The 18,449-nt window shown below is 39.2% G+C and overlaps 1 protein-coding gene across 3 annotated transcripts in view; it reads left to right on the top strand.

The window, feature by feature from the left end:
* Positions 1 to 12,492, top strand: part of LOC106543805 (ribitol xylosyltransferase 1) — a 32,510-nt gene extending 20,018 nt beyond the window's left edge. Inside the window, exons 1-6 of one of the 3 annotated variants that reach the window (XM_014059883.2) lie at positions 819 to 1,069; positions 4,598 to 4,759; positions 8,033 to 8,135; positions 10,130 to 10,444; positions 10,738 to 10,908; positions 11,858 to 12,492. In XM_014059883.2, coding sequence (XP_013915358.2) covers positions 928 to 1,069; positions 4,598 to 4,759; positions 8,033 to 8,135; positions 10,130 to 10,444; positions 10,738 to 10,908; positions 11,858 to 12,278 — 1,314 coding nt within the window. In that variant the 5' untranslated portion in view covers positions 819 to 927 and the 3' untranslated portion in view covers positions 12,279 to 12,492. Of the gene's footprint in view, positions 1 to 815; positions 1,070 to 4,597; positions 4,760 to 8,032; positions 8,136 to 10,129; positions 10,445 to 10,737; positions 10,909 to 11,857 lie in introns of those variants that run through there. The other 2 variants (XM_087703174.1, XM_014059884.2) reach the window with 2 other exon arrangements.
* Positions 12,493 to 18,449: the final 5,957 nt, after the last annotated feature.

The following is an 18,449-nucleotide window of genomic DNA, read 5'->3' as shown; positions in this document are numbered from 1 at the left end:
GGGGGAGTAAATACTTGGTATTCCTCCAAGTTAAAAAAAGATTTTCGACGAACTTGGATCAGAGATATCACATCTTGAAATTCTATCAGAAAATATTAAATTCTTCTTGTAATAAAACTATCAGCAGAAGACAAACTATTTTGACTTTAGCTAACTTGAAACAATGACAGTAGTATTCAATAGTAAATAATATATATATTTTTAAAAACACCGTTATATGTACGTGAACTGCAATGCATTAATCAAAAATTATATCTGGTGCCATTAATTGACAACTACATTTGGTGTCTTAACTCTTTACACTGCATTTGCAATACTGCCAGACAAGTTGTGATTATGCTTAAACCACTCTCAAAACAAACTTTTGAAATAAGAATAATTTTTGAACAATGCCTTTTAAAAATATTTTTTATCATAAACACAGCTGTTGTAACATCTCTGTTATCATCTCAGGAAACCAAGCCGTGAGAGCAAATTTCTCGTTATCTAACGTCGTCTAAACAGTGCGATTTCAATACGCGGCTATTAACGATCGTTACAAAGAGATCATACTGAAGAAGGCATTCAACAAGCTCTTTTTGGGATTACTAAAGGAGATTTTTTCCGACTTGGCCTCTTTAAGACGCGTGGACTTCGATTCCCAGGACTGATCGTTGGCTTGGGAATTCTGGGAGTTGAAGTTCACATATCTTAAAGCAGTGGTCTCCAACCTTGGCAACTTTTAAGACCTGTGGACTTCAACTCCCAGAGTTCCTCAGCCAGCTTTGCTCTGTCTTAAAGGAGCCACGTTGGAAAAATATACAGTGGGGCAAGGAAATCCAAGTTCAATTCGCGTCAGGCCAAAATATCAGCCGCCTAAGTGTGGCGTCACGATGCAAGGCCCTTCTACCCCTGCGCAGGATGGCTGCCGCAGTTGGGCTGTGAAGGATGCGGCTGACTCGAAAGCGGCTCTGCTTCGTGTTGTTGGTGGTATACTTGGTTTTTTCCCTCTACGCGGCTTACAGCGTCTTCCTGAAGCCTCGCCGGCCTGCCGCCTCACGAGCGGGCCAGCGGGAGAAGCAGGGGCAAGGTAACGAAATGGGGACACTTAGCTCTTTCCCCCAGCAACATCAGGTGGAGATGGACCGCTTTTTTGCCTTTCAGTCTAATTGAATTCAGGACATCCGCATCAGCCGAGGGCTTCTATGCTTCAACATACCTTTTCTTCTGGTGCATTGAGCAGCGCAGTGCATGGCAAAACAGGATACCAGCCTCTCTGTTGTGTGTGTTATATCAGTGGTCTCCAACCTTGGCAACTTTAAGACTTGTGGACTTCAACTCCTAGAGTTCCTCAGCCAGCTGGGAGTTGAAGTCTACAGGTCTTAAAATTGCCAAGGTTGGAGACCACTGTGTTATATGAAGCTTCAAATAATCCCATTAAGGGATTAGCATATTCCCACAGAGTTAACTATGTTATATTGCAACTTTCACAATTCAGGATCCTGAGGGCTTCAGCATTAACGTCTGGACCACTCCAGAGTATCTCTGAAACCTTTATTATTATTATTTTAATGAAATGTCTTTTAATATGAAAGTTACGATGTATTTAGATTTGTTCTATAATGGTACTGTTAAAATAAGGGAAAGAGCAGAACAAGTTAAAATAAGGGAAAGAGCAGAACATTTGCACTTTTGAACCTATGGTATATATTTTCTAAGTGTCTGTAGTCAGTTTAGTTTGCCACAATTACGTTTTTATAAAGAGAGCTGGTTTGGTGTGATGGTTGAGGCATCAGACTTAAAAAGCTAGCTTGGTGATCTTGGGCCAGTCACTCTCTCAACCCGAGGAAGCAGACGTTGGCAAACCTCCTCTTAAAAATCTTTACGAGAAAATTACAGGGATTTCTCCAGGAAGTCAACAGGAATCAAGGCTAATTTGGCACTAAAAGAAACAAACAAAAATTTAAGTAGTATTCTACTGTGATTGCTTCATATTGTACATTGTATAATATACTTACTTCAATACAACAGTTGGAATAGTTTCTGTCCTTGTGGGAATTTAGACACCACCAGCAAATCCCTTCCTACATTGGAAACTTTTTCTATTATAAAATAATGAGATATGGTGGAATATGGAGCAGTTTCAGAACAGAAATCATGAGGAATCAGGTTAATTTTTATTAAATAGAGTGAAAATGGATTATAAAGAGATGACATTAATATTACAGTATATTCATTGGCTATCAATCCTTGCCTTCTGTCTCTCATGACTGATGTTGTTTTTTATATAGCTAGAATACTAACATTCCAGCAGATCCATCTTTTTGCCCACATTTTCCAAATCCCTCTCTCTCCAGTTCGCTATTATCTTCAGAATAAATGCCAGAAATGAGTATCTCAAGTTACAAGGCTTTGATTGACAGTTGAATACTGTATCATTACCAGTATTTTGGTATATTTGTGATCTGTTATCTAACCCCAAATAACGTTATCTCATAATTTCTATAAGGGATTGTGATAATTATTTTTGTATTTCATAGGAACTATTGAAATTTACTTAGACATTTGCTAAAAAAATCAAAACTGAACTTTCTTTGTTTTTTCCTTGAAAACATTTCACCTCTCATCTAAGAATCTCAAAAAAGATCAGAACTGAAGAAGCTTCTTGGATGAGAAGTGAAACATTTTCAAGGAAAAAAACCAAGCAAGTCCAGCCTTTTGAAAAAGCCTCTCTAGGTAGGCCAACCATGACCTGGGAGGTTGAAAATCTCCATAGACATTTAAAAAAAATTAAAATAAAACTTTTCATAAATCCAAGATCTCCACTTTTTTCATGCTATTGTATGTTCCCTTCACCTGTGTGAAAAGCGGATATCCAATATCCAGGGATACTGAAAGCAAATACAAGTGAAAAGCTACCCATTGTTAAGAGGTCGTTTCTAATTTTTTAAAAGTAAATATGTAGCTGAAATCTGTTATACCCAATTTAGTTTTATACTTCTGCTTTAGCAAAGCTTTTTATTGATTAAAAAAACCTTCCAATTTATGTAGTATATTTCTGTTGAGTTGGCTCAGGCAAAGAAATTCAAGTAGGCTGGGGTAATAATAATTCATTCTTTCTGAACATTAAAAAATAGCGCTAGAAATTCAGTGTCATACATACACTTGGTTTGAAAGGGAAAAAATAAATTTTGTTCAGCTATTTTCTGCTTAACAAAATGTTCAAGGAAGGCGCTAACATCCCAATAACCAGTAGTAATGTCAAAGAATAATATTCACAACATTTTATCAGTCTTTAAATGTTTTGCTGTTCTTTTTGGCAAAGTATATTTTAAGTTGTGTAATGAGATGTGCTGCAAAGATTAATGCTCTTCTTGAAAGTTCACCTGCATCGTTAATATTATAATCTACAGGCCTTAACATTAGAAAGCTAAGGAAATAACATTTCTTTTGTTTACTGTTTCTGTGTATAATATGAGTATGCATACCAAGGGGAAATTCATACATGTACATATTTGATTGTATGTGTGAATTAGGTTTTGTAATGCCTACTGTTTTCTATACAGATAGACCTCAACTTATAACAGTTTATGTCTATGGAGATTCTCAGTCATGCAGGTCATGGTTATCCCAAAGATGCTTTTCAAGAGGCAACAGGACTTTTTTGTTTTTCCTTGAAAATGTTTTGCTTCTCATCCAAGAAGCTTCTTCAGCTCGGAGCATCAAACAAGACAGTCCAGTTGCTTCCTGAAAAAGCACCTTTGGGACAACAATTCATTTAGTGACTGTTCAATGTTAACAATGGCACTGAAAAAAGTGACATGACTATTTTTCATACTTAGGACATTGCAGTATCATGTGATCAAAATTCAGCCACTTGGCAACTAACTCATATTTATGACAGTTATAGTGTCCAGTTGCAGTAGTAACCTATGGGGTGTGGGAGGGGCTTAATGGGTGCAGAAGGATGTGGGGACACAGTGAGAGTTGGGGAATTTGCAAAGTTTAGGAAGGGTATGAGGAAGACCCAGTGAAGCTTGGGAAGGGTGTACAGAGGTTCACAAAGTTCAAGGAAACTACATGAGGAAGGCACAATGAGTCTTAAGTGTGGCCAGTGTGGCATAGGGAGGATGCACAGGTTGGGGAGATTTACCTCAGCAACTAGTATCAAATATGTGTGCTTGAATAACATTTGCAGTAGATGAGTATACATAGAATGATAACGGTTTAGTGATGAAAAGTAACTTTGCAACCAATACTTGGGTTTACAATCTTTACTGGTATGTAAAATAAAAACTAAACTAAGACCACAAGTACAGTTTCACTTAGAAATTGGTTAACTTAACAATTAAATTGCCAGCTCCAATTTTGGTTGCAAAATAAAGACTACCTATCTGCCCTGAATGGCAAAGGCTTTTCACGATTTCAGATAGGTTCCTATCTGGAGATACTGTGGTTAATGTAGATGTTTTCATTATGTTTTTGATAACTTAATTGTTAGTATATGTACTAAATGGATTTGTAACAATTATTATTTGAAAGGCATCTTGGAATAACTGCCCCTCTGTGAAATAATTCATATGAGATTTTCATGTGATTTCTCATTTTTGATTCCTAGAACATGTTGTTTTGGGAGTTGAACAATGGAATCCTTGGGAAGTTAATGAGAAAATTTATTTGCAGCAGAAATCTGCAAGTAGCTTTCAGATGCTGAAAAAGATATCATTGCAACAAAACCCCACAGACTTCAGAGTACAAATTTGGGGAAAAGCTGCTATTGGTAAGCATTTGTAATTAACAAAGTACAGTGGGGCAAAAAAGTATTTAGTCAGCCACCAATTGTGCAAGTTCTCCCACTTAAAAAGATGAGAGAGGCCTGTAATTGACATCGTAGGTAGACCTCAACTATGAGAGACAAAATGAGAAAACAAATGTAAATGCTGTTTTTTAAAATATTATTACTTACTTGTTTAATTTAATTGCAAACATTTTATCTCCTGAGATGTCACTGTATTGAGTGGATATAGGTGTTAGAAAATAATTTGTTTGTACTTCTAAAAGGGGTCCCAAAAGATCCTGAAGTATATTTCACAAATATTTAAATAATTAAGGTCAAATTAAATATGAAATGAGACATATAATTGCCTGTCAACATATTTTAAAATTAACTTGGATACCACTCTCTATAGTTACAAAATTTGTCTTTATAGTTACATAGTTTTATAGTTGTTAAACCACGGGAGCTACTTTTAAAATAAGATGATATATAAGATGTGTGTTAACACAAGCATAGAGATTGAAATGTTAAAATTGCACCTATAGTTAAAAAATTGTTTAACTATGTAATTGTACATAATTGTATATGAAGTTATATAACCAATGAATTAAAAACTGCCCCCCAAAATATGATGCTATGTTAAGTTAGTTGCCATTCTTCCCCAATCCTGCTCTTCTCTTATCAGAAGAGATACCGTATTTTTTGGAATATAAGACGCACCTTTTTTCCTCAAAAAAGAGGCTGAAAGTCTGGGTGCGTCTTATACATTGAATACAGCATTTTTTTGCCTCCCGAAACCCCGCCCTTCACCAAAATGGCTGTGCATAGCCTTTTGAAGGCTTTCAGAGAGCTCCTGGGGGCTGGGGAGGGCAGAAATAAGCAAAAAATGGGCCGTTCTCCCCCCCCCCCCCGACCCAAGCAGCACTCTATAAGCCTACATAAGGCTATTCATGCCTTTTTATTTGGGGGGAAAAAAACGGGCCCATTTTCGCAAAAAATGGGCCGTTTTTCAGAGGTTTGCAAAGTGCAAAAAGGTTTTTTTTCTTTTTCGGAAAGCTTTTTAACTGATGAGAATTACATTGATCAAGTGCTGTGCCAGCCGAAACAAAGTCTTAAGGTTTGTAAGCAATTTCCTTCTCCAGCACATGGATAAATACACCTGGAAACATCTACCTACCTACGTACTCTCTCTCTCCCTACCTATCTACTGTGTTCCTCTCTCTTTCTATTTCTCTCTCTATCCTTCTACCTACCTACCTACCTACATACTCTGTCTCTCTACCTACCTTCTGTATTTTTCTCTCTCTATATCCCTCTATCTACCTACCTACTCTCTCTCTCCCAACCTATCTACTGTATTTCTCTCTCTATCTCTTTCTATTTCTCTCTCTCTATCCCTCTACCTACCTACCTACCTACACACAAACACTCTCTCTACTACCTACCTACTGTATTTCTCTTTCTCTCTATCCCTCTACCTACGTATTCTCTCTCTCTCCCTACCTATCTACTGTATTTCTCTCTCTCTATCTCTTTCTATTTCTCTCTCTATCCCTCTACCTACCTACCTACACACGCTCTCTCTACCTACCTTCTGTATTTCTCTCTCTCCCCCTCTATCTACCTACCTACCTACTCTATCTCTCCCTACCTACCTATCTACTGTATTTCTCTCTCTCTCTCTTTCTCTCTCTCTCTCTATCCTCTACCTACCCACCTATCTACACACACACACACTCTCCCTACCTACTTTCTGTATTTCTCTCTCTCTCTATCCCTCTACCTACCTACTCTCTCTCTCTCCCTACCTATCTATTGTATTTCTCTCTCTCTCTCTATTTCTCTCTTTCTATTCCTCTACCTATCTACCTACCTACACACACACACTCTCTACTACCTACCTACTGTATTTCTCTTTCTCTCTATCCCTCTACCTACCTATTCTCTCTCTTTCCCTACCTATCTACTGTATTTCTCTCTCTCTATCTCTTTCTATTTATTTCTCTATCCCTCTACCTAACTACCTACTCTCTCTACCTACCTACCTTCCTTATTTCTCTTTCTTTCTCTCCCTCTATCCATCTACCTACCTACTTTTTTTTTTAATTTGCCTCTTCAAAACCTAGGTGCGTCTTATACTCCGGTGCATCTTATACCCGGAAAAATATAGTATTTCTCATGTATCTATGCCATATAATGTTACACAGATTTCAGTCAGAGGGCCAAAACACTTTTATGTTTCTAAGGTTCTGAGTTGAAACAATTCTTGCAATCTCTGAAGTGATCTCTTTTAAAGTACAAACCAGCTGTTCCAAACTAAAAAAAGAAAATTTTCAGAATGATCAAAACATCATTGGAACACTTCCAGCAAATCAATCAATTCAAATTCAAAACGTTCATATTTTCAGTGTAACTTATAATGAGTTTTTGTATCTGTATGAACAAAAACTATGCTTTGCTACTTCTGAGTCTTAGTGCCTATTGTATATGAATAATCAGTTGTTAGTGCTGTGCAAATTACAGTACTTAGTTCTTTTTTTTAGAGTTAGATTTGTTTGCTGGACTGCAGCATTAATAAATTGTATTCAAGAAAGAAGCAACAGTTATTTTGAAGCACATAGACCAGAAAAGTCTATTTCCTTATTCCCTTCCTGATTTGACTTCTTAGAAGCAACTGTAAGTTAGGCTCTCATTATTTTATTTGTTTTACAAAATGTATTAAGTCAATTTAAGATATCAAATCTATGGAAGTCCTGCTTTTTAGGATTTGCTGTTAAAAGAAAATACCACAACCAGAAAAATCTGAATGTGCCCATTCTATTTATAGATGAAATAATTCTTTAATATCTCAGGCATCCCACACTTCCTGTTTAGCTAGTATTGGGAGGAATAATGACTTAATAAAAATTTCCATCTCTTGCTGAACAGCTTGAATGGACCAGATTATTTATTCATAGGTGAAGAAGCTGTCATTTCTTCTTTGAAACATAATTATTCTGAAATCAAACCTTAGTCATGTAAAAATTCTATTATTTGCCCGCCACTATTGTCTGGAGACACCTAATTTTTATTCTGTAATGTTTATATTTGTATTTTATTATTTATTCTTAATAGCTATGGCTTAATAAAAATCTACCTAGCTAATTTCTTTTGCATTCTTTCTTGAAATTATTCTGCTTTGTTTTATTTTTCTACATATTAATCTTGGCTATTTTTATTATTCTTTTGAACATCAAATATTTCCTTAATCATTACATTGTAAATTGTATTTTATAGGCCTTTATTTATGGGAGCATATCTTCGAAGGTTTGCTTGAGCCTGCAGATATAAAAGCTCAGTGGAGAGAAGGAAGCACAAAAATAGGAAAATCATATTTCAGGTATCATCTGTATGATGTGTCTTTTCAATGTACTGATAGTATTTTCATAGCCTAGTGTAATGCTTAGTGTAATTTGGCACATTAAATAATGGAAAATGCCAATATTCAACCTCATGGATTCTTCCTATCGTATTTAGCACTAAAGAATATCTTCTGTTGCCAATGGGGGAAAATAAATAGATTCTTAAAACTGGAGTTGAGGAAACTTTGATTTATTTGTTCTAGACCAGGTCTGTCAAACTCGCAGGCCAGATGCATCACGCACTTGCCACACCCAGTTTAGTGAAGGGGGGGGAGTCCTGATATGTCACATGATGCCGTGAGTTTGACACCCCTGTTCTAGACTCTACCCTTTATTCAGATTTTTTTTTTGTTTTATATATTCAATTAATAGCAGTAAACCATTTCAAAAGTGATTTTTCAATACAGAAATACTAACCTGTATTTTTCACAGATGAATCAAAACTAGATGTAATAATAAACTATTGTTATTTGAAAAAGGAAATGAATTCGATCTTATCAGTTTTCAAAACTGTTTTATGAAGATGAAAGGACAGACATTTTTGGCTTGATTTAACCTCTTCTGGGATTTTCCCTATCCATCATAGATATAATCATAATCAGAAGCTCCTGATTATTACTCCTGCAGTGATCAGATTCTGCTAGATAAGGTTACTCATACCTATGTTAGAATATAGTAGCCATAGGGAGTATGGTTACTAAAATATCACCTTAGCAGAAAAGGCCAGCATATCCTTACACTTTTTAAGTTATCCTCAGTATATGGCTGCTATACAACTTCATTTTCCATTTCCAAATCCTAGGAAGATTCAAAAAATCTTGTACAGGTATCTGGAAATAGATTTGGATTGGATGAGGACTATCATATTTTTCGGAGTATAAGACGTACCTTTTTCCCTCAAAAAAGAAGCTGAAAATCTGGGTGCGTCTTATACACTAAATACAGCATTTTTTTGCCTCCAAGCCCCCCCCCCCCAGCTTTCACCAAAATGGCTGTGCATAGCCTTTAGGAGGCTTTCAGAGTGCTCCTGGGGGCTGGGGAGGGCAGAAATGAGTAAAAAATGGACCATTTTTTTGCTCAATTTCCCCCCCCCCAAAGCTCCCAGGAGCACTCCTAAAAGCTATCCATGTCCTTTTTTTGACAAAAACTGGGCCTGTTTTTGCAAAAAAATGGCTGTTTTTTTGCTCGCTTTTGCCCACAATACAGGAGCACTCAACAAGCCTAAAAGGGTATTCATGCCCTTAAAAAAAACAAAAAAAAACCGGACCTGTTTCCGTGAAAAACGGGCCATTTTTGGGAGGTCTGCAGAGTGCAAAAACTTTTATTTTTAAATTTGACTCTTCAAAATCTTGGTGCATCTTATACTCCAGTGCGCCGTATACTCCGAAAAATACATAATAACTGAACTTTAATCCAGATAAAACAAAATTACTGCATAAGGGAATGCTGAATGGCTTTGCACTCCCTTAAAAATATGGTATGCAGGTTGGGAATTCTGGATTCAGCACCATAGGAGGAAAGATTACTTTCTGTGCTTTTTTTTACTTTGCTTGATTTGAGAAAGCTGCCTTTTTACATTTATCGTGTACTTCCATCTAGCCTGGATGCAGTAATTATTTAATGAGGTGCTACCCTCAAAGTATAATATTTTCAGCTTCCAAAAATGAAACTGCCTAGGGATTAGAGCTTATATAATACCAAAACTCTAATGGGAAGGATGTGCTTCTGTTAAAGATGAACTGATAAAATAGCCAGTGGTCATAATGATGTGATCAGTCAGCTCTCAGAAGTTGTACCGTGTTTTTATGCATCCTATAAAAAAGAAGAGTAAAATTACATTTAGCACCAATGAAACACAAGTGGCAACTGTTACTTAAACTGGCTCTATGCATATATATGTGACACACAAATAGAAAAAACACACACATACACACCAGTGCACTTTTTTCTATTTGTGCTTTATTGTTTACAGTTTCATCACAGGCCCATCTGTAGTTCCTGGTTACTTCTCTGTAGAAGCTGACACTGTCGTCTTAATATTGAATGGCAGAGAAGAGGGAAAGATCGCCTACGCCACTCAGTGGCTACAATATGCACAAACACTAATGCAAACACACAAGCTGCAGCATGTTGCTGTTGTGTTGCTTGGGAACGAACAGTGCAAAAATGAATGGATTTTTCCTTATTTAAAATCCTATGGAGGATTTGTAGAACTATTTTTTCTAATATATGACAGCTCCATAGTAAATGAAGAAGATATTTTTCAGTGGCCTCTAGGAGTAGCAACGTAAGTATTGAATATTATCAAGCAACAATTTTAAAATGTGCATGAAATTTGAACTGTTTTCCTCAGATTTCTGTACATGAAATTAACATAAAAATAGTTTGAATATTTAAAACTTTGTAAAATTTCTCTTATAAACAAGTAGAAGATGACAGTGCAATTCTGTATTGCCAAATTGAAAAATAAATACCACTGAGTTCAGTTATTCCCAGACCATATAGGATTGTTCTCTTTTAACAGGTCTAATAAAGTTTTCTTTTCAATCCAATTAGCATGCTTATGCAATTTGTTTATAGTTATAGACATTTTCCTGTGGTTGAACCAAGTTGGTCAATGCTCCAAGGACCAAGACCATATCAGTGTAACTTCCTGGGAACTGTTTATAAGAATTCATCTAGAGAAATTGTATTGGAGATATTGATGCAAAGTGGGCTTCACAAGCTCTGTTGGATTTCAGTCAGAGAACAGTAAGAAATATCATTTGTAGTCATAAAACCTTTGAAAGGATTAAAATATTGTATTTTGTCTTGACTGCAGTAGCAATATAATGCAATCATCTTTATAATAATGGAGAAAAATAGCCAATATTATTGAGGATAAGAATGATTTTAAGGATTCTAACGGTGATGCCTTTTAAAAATGTGATAGGTGTTGTATTTATATATGAAATTTAAATGTGTGAAATAGAATGTTCTGCTGCAACAGGGGTGTCAAAGTGGGGGCCCGTGGGCCAGATGGGTCATATGGTTCTGATTCTCCCCACCCGAATGTTGAATGAAAGTTGCGTTTTATTGTTTGATTTTTATTTATGCACTGTCTTATGTTTTTTGTGTTGCACCCCCTTTCCTATGTATTGTAAGCCGCCCTGAGTCCCCTCAGGGAAAAGGGCGGCCTATAAATCATAAATAAAATCCTAAATAAATAAAATCCTAAAAATATGCAGGCCACACCCACCCCGGCTCCACAAAGGCAAAAAACAAGTGACATGATCGACTTTGACACCTGTGTGCTACAGCATCAGAGCCTTAGCTGATCACAGCTTCTGTGAATTTCCTTCTAAGAATGTCTCTATCATTATAATCTCTTAGCAGGTGGCATCATGTGAGTTCAGATGCTAAACAAAATTGGCCTGGATAAACTCTTGCCTTCAAGGAAAATAGAATTATAGGCTAAACGGAGGAATCAATTTTTGCTGCTCTGGTGCCAAAAATGTGTCCAAGAAATCACTAGAAATCCATTTCAATTCAGTTACTAGGTATAATAGTAGTAATAATTGAATAGATTTTAATGATTTGCCTAATCTTTAGGCATTTCTATTGCTGCTGTAGCAATTTTACTACATTTGAAATTTACATTGTAAATTTTACAGTTTACTCTAAAACGGTGCATTTCCAGACTCTTCTTGTCTTGTTTTAGGTGGATTCCTCAAGAAACTAATGAGAGTTTGCAGATCTATCAAAATGCATTGTTGGAGAGTGATCTTACATTATGTCCAGTGGGAGTAAATACTGAATGCTATAGAATCTATGAAGCTTGTTCATTTGGCTCTGTTCCTGTGGTGGAAGATGTAATGACACCAGGCAATTGTGGAAATTCATCTGTGCACCATAGAGCACCACTGCAATTACTAAAGACCATGGGAGCTCCCTTTATCTTTATTAAAGACTGGAAAGAGCTTCCTGCTGTTTTAGAAAAAGAGCAAAATATGACTCTACAACAAAAGATTCAAAGAAGGAAAATACTTATGGAATGGTATCAGCAATTCAAAGCACAAATGAGACAAAAATTTGTTAGCACTTTAGAAAAAGCATTCTTACCTAAGGATAAAGGTGATTGATTTCAACATGAACTGAAATATGGTTTCTTGCAGCATTTCAGTGAAATATCATTTTTTAAAGAAAATACTTTTTGTCATCTATTGTAAATAAAATTCATCTAGGAAAAATAAATGCATATCTGTAATGTAGAAATGTTGAATGAATGTTGACTCTTCCTAATATGTGTACACATGACAAATTTAGTTGAAATACACTTTTAAACTGTAGTCTTTATATCTGCTTGCCAGGAGGAAACTTATTTAAACTCAGCAGATGTGCCCTCTGTGATAATGTGTAGAATATTTTTCATTACCTGTGCCTCATTACCTATTATTTGGATGCTATTTTTACTTAGTTTTTCTTTTACTCCAGTAAAATAAATTATAAAGAGTTTGTTTGGAAAGCAGATGTCACTAAGGAAAAAAATTGCTTTGATTTTTTTCAATAAAATGTAAGTACCGTATTTTCACGACCATAAGCCGCACCGGGTTATAAGCCGCAGTATCAGTTAACGTTAATTTTTCAAACTTTTTTCATACATAAAGTGCACCGGGTTATAAGCCGCACCAACGGAGGGGCACCCTAAAAAAAAAAAAGAAAGGAGCCAAGCCGTTCCAGAGATGTGAAGGGAAGCTCCGGGTGAGAAAGCGGCTTTCAAAGCTCCATCGAGCCCCGCATGTGGATTTATTTATTATTTGCTCAGGGATCCGGATCCGGGCCACCTGTTCCTCCGGGGGCAGCCCAAGCCTTTGAGCGGGGAGCGGAGCTTTCTCCCGAAACGGCGCTTCTGCTCCCCTTTGGCACTTAGCTCTGGGAGAAAAATGGAGCGTGACGGACGTATCAGAAGCTGATCCGGGAGAGCTGGCAGAAAGTGAGCAACAGCCCCCTGGAGCACAGCGTCGTCCGCGCGGAAGGCAATCCAGTCTTTATAAAGGAGCTGATCTCTTCTCTTCTCTCTCTCTCTTTCTTTCTCTCCCCCCCATCCTCTCTCTCCGGCTCTCCTTTCATTCTGCTCCCCCCCCCACCGTTTTGCTTACAAAGCAAGAACGATCAAGCGGTGGGGCGTAGAAGCTTGAGGGGGGGGGAGAGAGAGAGAGAGACCACGGCCAATGTCGGCTGGCACAGCAACCGGATTTCTGGCTCCGAAGATGCTCTTACGGGCTGCCTCGTTCGCCGCTCCACCCTGAGAGCTTGGTAAAAAAATAATAAGGGGGGGGGCACCCTTTGTCCCTTCTGCAATACAGAGGCGGGGGGTGCGGCAGGGGGGGGGAATCCTGCCGCTCCTAATCAACTAAGGTCTGGTGGCTTCCAAGCTTGCGTCCCCCCCCCTTCTATCTCTTTTCAGGCAGATACCGGATCCATCAGCCCCTCCCAGCCCTCCCCCCCACCGCCAGCAGACCCGGTCCGGGAAAGACGGCAGAGAGGAAAAGAGAGAAAGAGAAAGAGGGAGGGAGAAAGAGGAAGAATAGAGAAAGCAGGAGGCTTCCCGCATCCGCGCGATGCTTTGAACCCAAATTGGAGGGGGGGGGCGTCCCGAGAGACGCATTCGCATGACACCTCTAACCCGGATTGGGTGGGGTGGGGGGGAGAAAACGGGGTGAGGGTCTGTCTGGTGGGTGGGCTCTGCTGGCAAATAAAACCCGGGGGGAAAATGGGTCGGTTGAACAATGCGTCAATGCAGGGGTGGAGGGAAAGCCTGGGCTGGGGCTAATGGGGCTTGTATTCCTCTACCCCAACTGGCCGGGGGCTGCTGCTGGGGCTGGTAGTCCGGCCAGCCAGCCAGCTGCAGGCTTGGCTTTCAATCTGGACTTCCTACCAAGCGGGGGGGGGGCTCGGAAACGGGCGCTCAGCCCAGCCGTCCTCGTGCTTCAAGTTTGAGCGTCAAATCGGGAGGGAGAGATTTTCGATCTTTTTCCATACATAAAGCGCACCGGGTTATAAGCCGCACTGCCGGTTTTTTATCAAATTTTAGGATTTTCAGTGCGGCTTATAGTCGTGAAAATACGGTAATTAAAATTATTCAGCAATTTTCACAGCAAAGCAGAAGTTCACTGTTTAGAAATGGTATTAACAAGAATAACAAGCTTTTATGTAGCTTTTTAGTTAAAATTAAAACATTTTTAAAAGTGTAAATCAGTTGTTTTGATTTCAGTAAGAAATCTTTTAAATTAGTTACTTAACATTATTATCTTTTTCAATGTTTGCCATTGAAAATTATAAAGCTGCATGATTGCTATTTAATTTACTCACTTGAATTCCAAATACAGAATATTTTAATTAAGGTATGCTTAAAATTAAATATTGAAAAAATTATTCAAAATGAGTCAATCAACTAAACATTTGTGAAATTAAACCCTAAGATACAGATCCCTGGGACCTTTTGAATGTCAATGCATCTATTTCTATCTTTATTTACATTTCATTTTAACTCTGTTTTTAGAGATTGCACAGGATATAACACATTTTCAAAGGAATGAATAGGTCATGGCAAACCACTCTAATTTGTTTTATAATTTAATTGCATGGTGGCCGTAGTATACGGTATATTATATGTTGTAAAATATTTGAATAATTCTCCCATTTAATCCTAATGACAATAGCAAAATGAATACTAGATTATACTATTGATGAAAGAAATGTCCTGGGTTCGGCTCCATGTGGGGAAAAAGACACTGGAGACATGGAGGCTGCTTGGAAAGATGGTTTATTGGTGGACACAGTGACATGCAGGCAGGGGAGGCAGGGGAGGCAGAGCCTCACCACTGTCATCATTAAAAGAAAAAAAATGTAAAAGGAAAAAGGCTGAGGTAGTTGCTGCCAGAGTCACAGTGGATGACTCTACTTAGTGCTTAACTGTTTAAAAAAGCCTCTAAAAAAAGTGCCCTCTTCAGGAGGAGGCAAGAGAACCATGTGCCTCATTTAGTCTATCTTTATGATCTCTTGAGCAGAGTTAAGCAAGGGTTAAAAGGCAAAAAATTCCTTATGTAGATGAGGCACGTGGTTCTCTTGCCTCCTCCTGTAGAGGGCACTTTTTTAGAGGCTTTTTTTAAACAGTTAAGCAGAGTCACCCATTGGAGGCTCTGGCAGCAGCTAACCCAGCCTTACTTCAGCAGCTCTTGCCTTTTTCTTTTTACATTTTTTTACATTTTCATCATGGCAGACAAGAGGAGAGTTGAAATCCTTTGTGAAACAGCTGGAAAAGGTATGTAGGTCGGATGGAGGGGGGAGGAATTCAAAATTATTGTAATTTGTAAGTAATTGCAACTTGTATTATTATAAGTAATTTGTGTTTGTGTGTGTTTTACCCGCCTCTGCTGGTTCGTGGGCTGGCACTTTATTTTTTATTTTTTAAAGCCCTGCCGCTGCGCCGGCCATAGAGCGGGATGCATCTCGCTCTATGGCAGACGCGGCACCGGGACTTTAAAGCCATGCCGCCGGGGCCCTGCCGCCACTAACGAGCTGCTAGGTCAACAGCTACCATCCAGTAGAGTCAAGATGCAACTGCGGGGTTGTTTTTTTTTTTTAACCATGGTCGAAGATTCCCCGTCCACTAAGCGTGTTCACCTCCCCAGCAGTAGGAACTCCCCCAGGAAGGATGGTGCCATGAAACTAGGCTGGCCTTCAGCAGGGAGGTCCTGGTCTGGGAGAATCTGCAAGGCCGGACTTTAGCAGAAGGCGGCGTCTCCAGGCACGCCGCACCAGGACCACACCCTCTCGCTCGCCCTCAGCCTGGCCAGGCAGATAGAGGGTTAAGCCAGGCAGGGCCGAGGAGCCAGCCAGCCGGCGAGAGCAGCTCCTGCGCAGGGTGGGGATCGGGTTCTGGCCCCGGTCTGCCTTGCTCGCGAAGTTGTCCAGGGGCCGGAGAGAAGTTGGCGATGCTGGGCGGAGGCAAGGGTGCTTGCGTCCCTACTGGCCATGGTGTTCCGCAGGCGGGCGAAGAGCCACCCACTATTCAGCCAGGAGTTTCTCATCCACAACCACGCTGACATTGGCTTCTGCCTGGTGCTCTGCGTGTTGATCTCACTTATGTTCGAGGTGAGCAGTGGTTCACTGTGGCGGCAGGGCCCCGGCGGCAGGGCTTTAAAGTCCCGGTGGCAGGGCTTCAAAGTGGTGGCAGGGCCCCGGCGGCAGGGCTTTAAAATCCCGGCAGCAGGGCTTCAAAGAGGCGGCAGGGCTTTAAAGTACCGGTGCCGCGTCCGCCATAGAGCTCTGTGGCAGCGGGGCTTCGGTGGAGCTTTCTGAAAGCGCCGGGGAAGCCCTGGCGCTGGCAGACATATGGCAGCTTTTGCCTGCTTGCCTCACCGGCATGAACCTCACCGCACGTCACTGGGTGGACAGGACCACATGGCTTGAGGCCTGGACAGAAAAGGTGATCACATGTTTCAATGTTGGTGGAGAAGAGAAGGGAAAAAGAAAAGCTGAGTCCCTGGTTTTGATTTGATTTGATTTAATAAATTTATGGGCCGCCCAATTCTGAAGGACTCTGGGCGGCTTACAAAAAATAAATTTTAAAAAGTAAAGAGTTAAAAACAAACGGAGAAAAACAGATTAAAAGAAAGCACATCATGCACCCAGTCTAATCGGGGCTGGACCTCAGTCAAGAGGTCAACAGCCCCAGGCCTGCCCTCTCTGGTCTTTGATCCTGAGCTTGTATTCTCATTGGTTGTCAGACTCCCATGGGGCCATGCAGGGACAACACTCTAGGCTGCTTTTTGAATCCAGGTTTGGTTGAGTTCTCAGATGCCATGTGAGTAAAGGGCCAATATCATCATACCTTGATCCCATCCCCCTGGAGGTGAAGTGGAGAACTCTTTATTATGTAAAGGGACTACTTGGCCTTCTTAATGGCCCACTGACAAAGTGGGATGGGCAGGAAGCTACAGGAAGCTATTCTGTCTTTTAAAACATGTTTCTTTCTTTTCACCTCCAGAGAAATATTCTGCCTTTTCAATATTTCCTAGGATATTTCATTTTTCTGGGAGAGGGCTGGGTGATAACTTCCTACACTATAATTATGGCTGGTTAAACATTCAAACCTGAAAAATTTGTATCAGTGCATAGCAAGCTGGAAGGAAACTTCAAGTGACATACCACAAGGTCTTATGCCAGTGTACTTATAAACAGTTTGGATGATGAGCTGTAAATAGGATTATCAAATAAGATAAAACTGGGAGAAATACAAACTCCTTCGCTTGGATGTTTTTTTGCTGAAGATGTGAAACAGGCTGGTTGACATCTGTCATAGATGTTCTAGTCTAGTTGTTATGCCTGCAGGAGGAGTTGGATGAGATTATTCTAACATTCCACCTTTATATTCTATGATTCTGTTTGCATTGCCTAGAAATAATACAATACAAAAAGGATAAGACGGCATAAAAATATGAACTTAAAATAATAAAAAGCATGCTACAATCTTATGTATGGCAACCATAATTAACTTGATCACAGTATATGAATCATCGTATGATCTATGTATGAATATACAAGAATGACTACAAATAATATAGGAATCAGAGTTGTCATGGTCATAAGACAACTCAGACCCAATTTTATGACAGTTATTAAGTGAATCACCATGGTTGTTAAACATATACATAGTCATAAGTGTGAGCTCATTTTTCCAAAAGGTTTTAGAAATCACAATCACATGACTGTAGGACACTACAACCAGTGTTAATGCGAGTCACCTGCCAATCACCTGAATGGTGAACCCTCCCATGACCACTGGGAATGTAATAGGCACCTGCAGAAGCAGGGACGGGAATTTTGGCAGCACAGAACTTTCTTAGGAAGGAATAGATTTCATCAGGGAAAAGGCCAAGATTAAACTTGAGAGAAACTTGCTTTCTCATCTTTTGGCTTGGGCCTGAATCATTGGATGGTTCAAGAGTCATGAAAACCAGTCGTGGGAGGACTGACCTTTTTTCAGTATTGTCATAACTTCAAATGGTTACTTAAAAATGGTCATAAATTGATGCCAGGCTCAAGCTGCACTATTTTTTTTACATATTTGTCTTAAAATATTTACGCATTTCTTAATATACATTTTCTTTTCTAAAATATGAAGCTTGCAGATAGAAGATAAAATAGATGCCCTTGTTTAATAAAAAAATATAAGAAATATTAAAGCAAATTAAGTGGAAGAGCCTACAAGTTTTCATCTGGCTCCAAATGATACTCTTGTAAAGAAA

This window comes from Thamnophis sirtalis, unplaced genomic scaffold, assembly GCF_051295495.1.
Source record: "Thamnophis sirtalis isolate CommonGarterSnake01/CBP01778 unplaced genomic scaffold, rThaSir2_p1.2 scaffold_38, whole genome shotgun sequence".
In the NCBI taxonomy this organism is placed as follows: domain Eukaryota; kingdom Metazoa; phylum Chordata; class Lepidosauria; order Squamata; family Natricidae; genus Thamnophis; species Thamnophis sirtalis.
The sequence above is the reverse complement of the archived record's forward strand: the minus strand, read 5'-3'. Positions and strand labels throughout refer to the sequence as shown.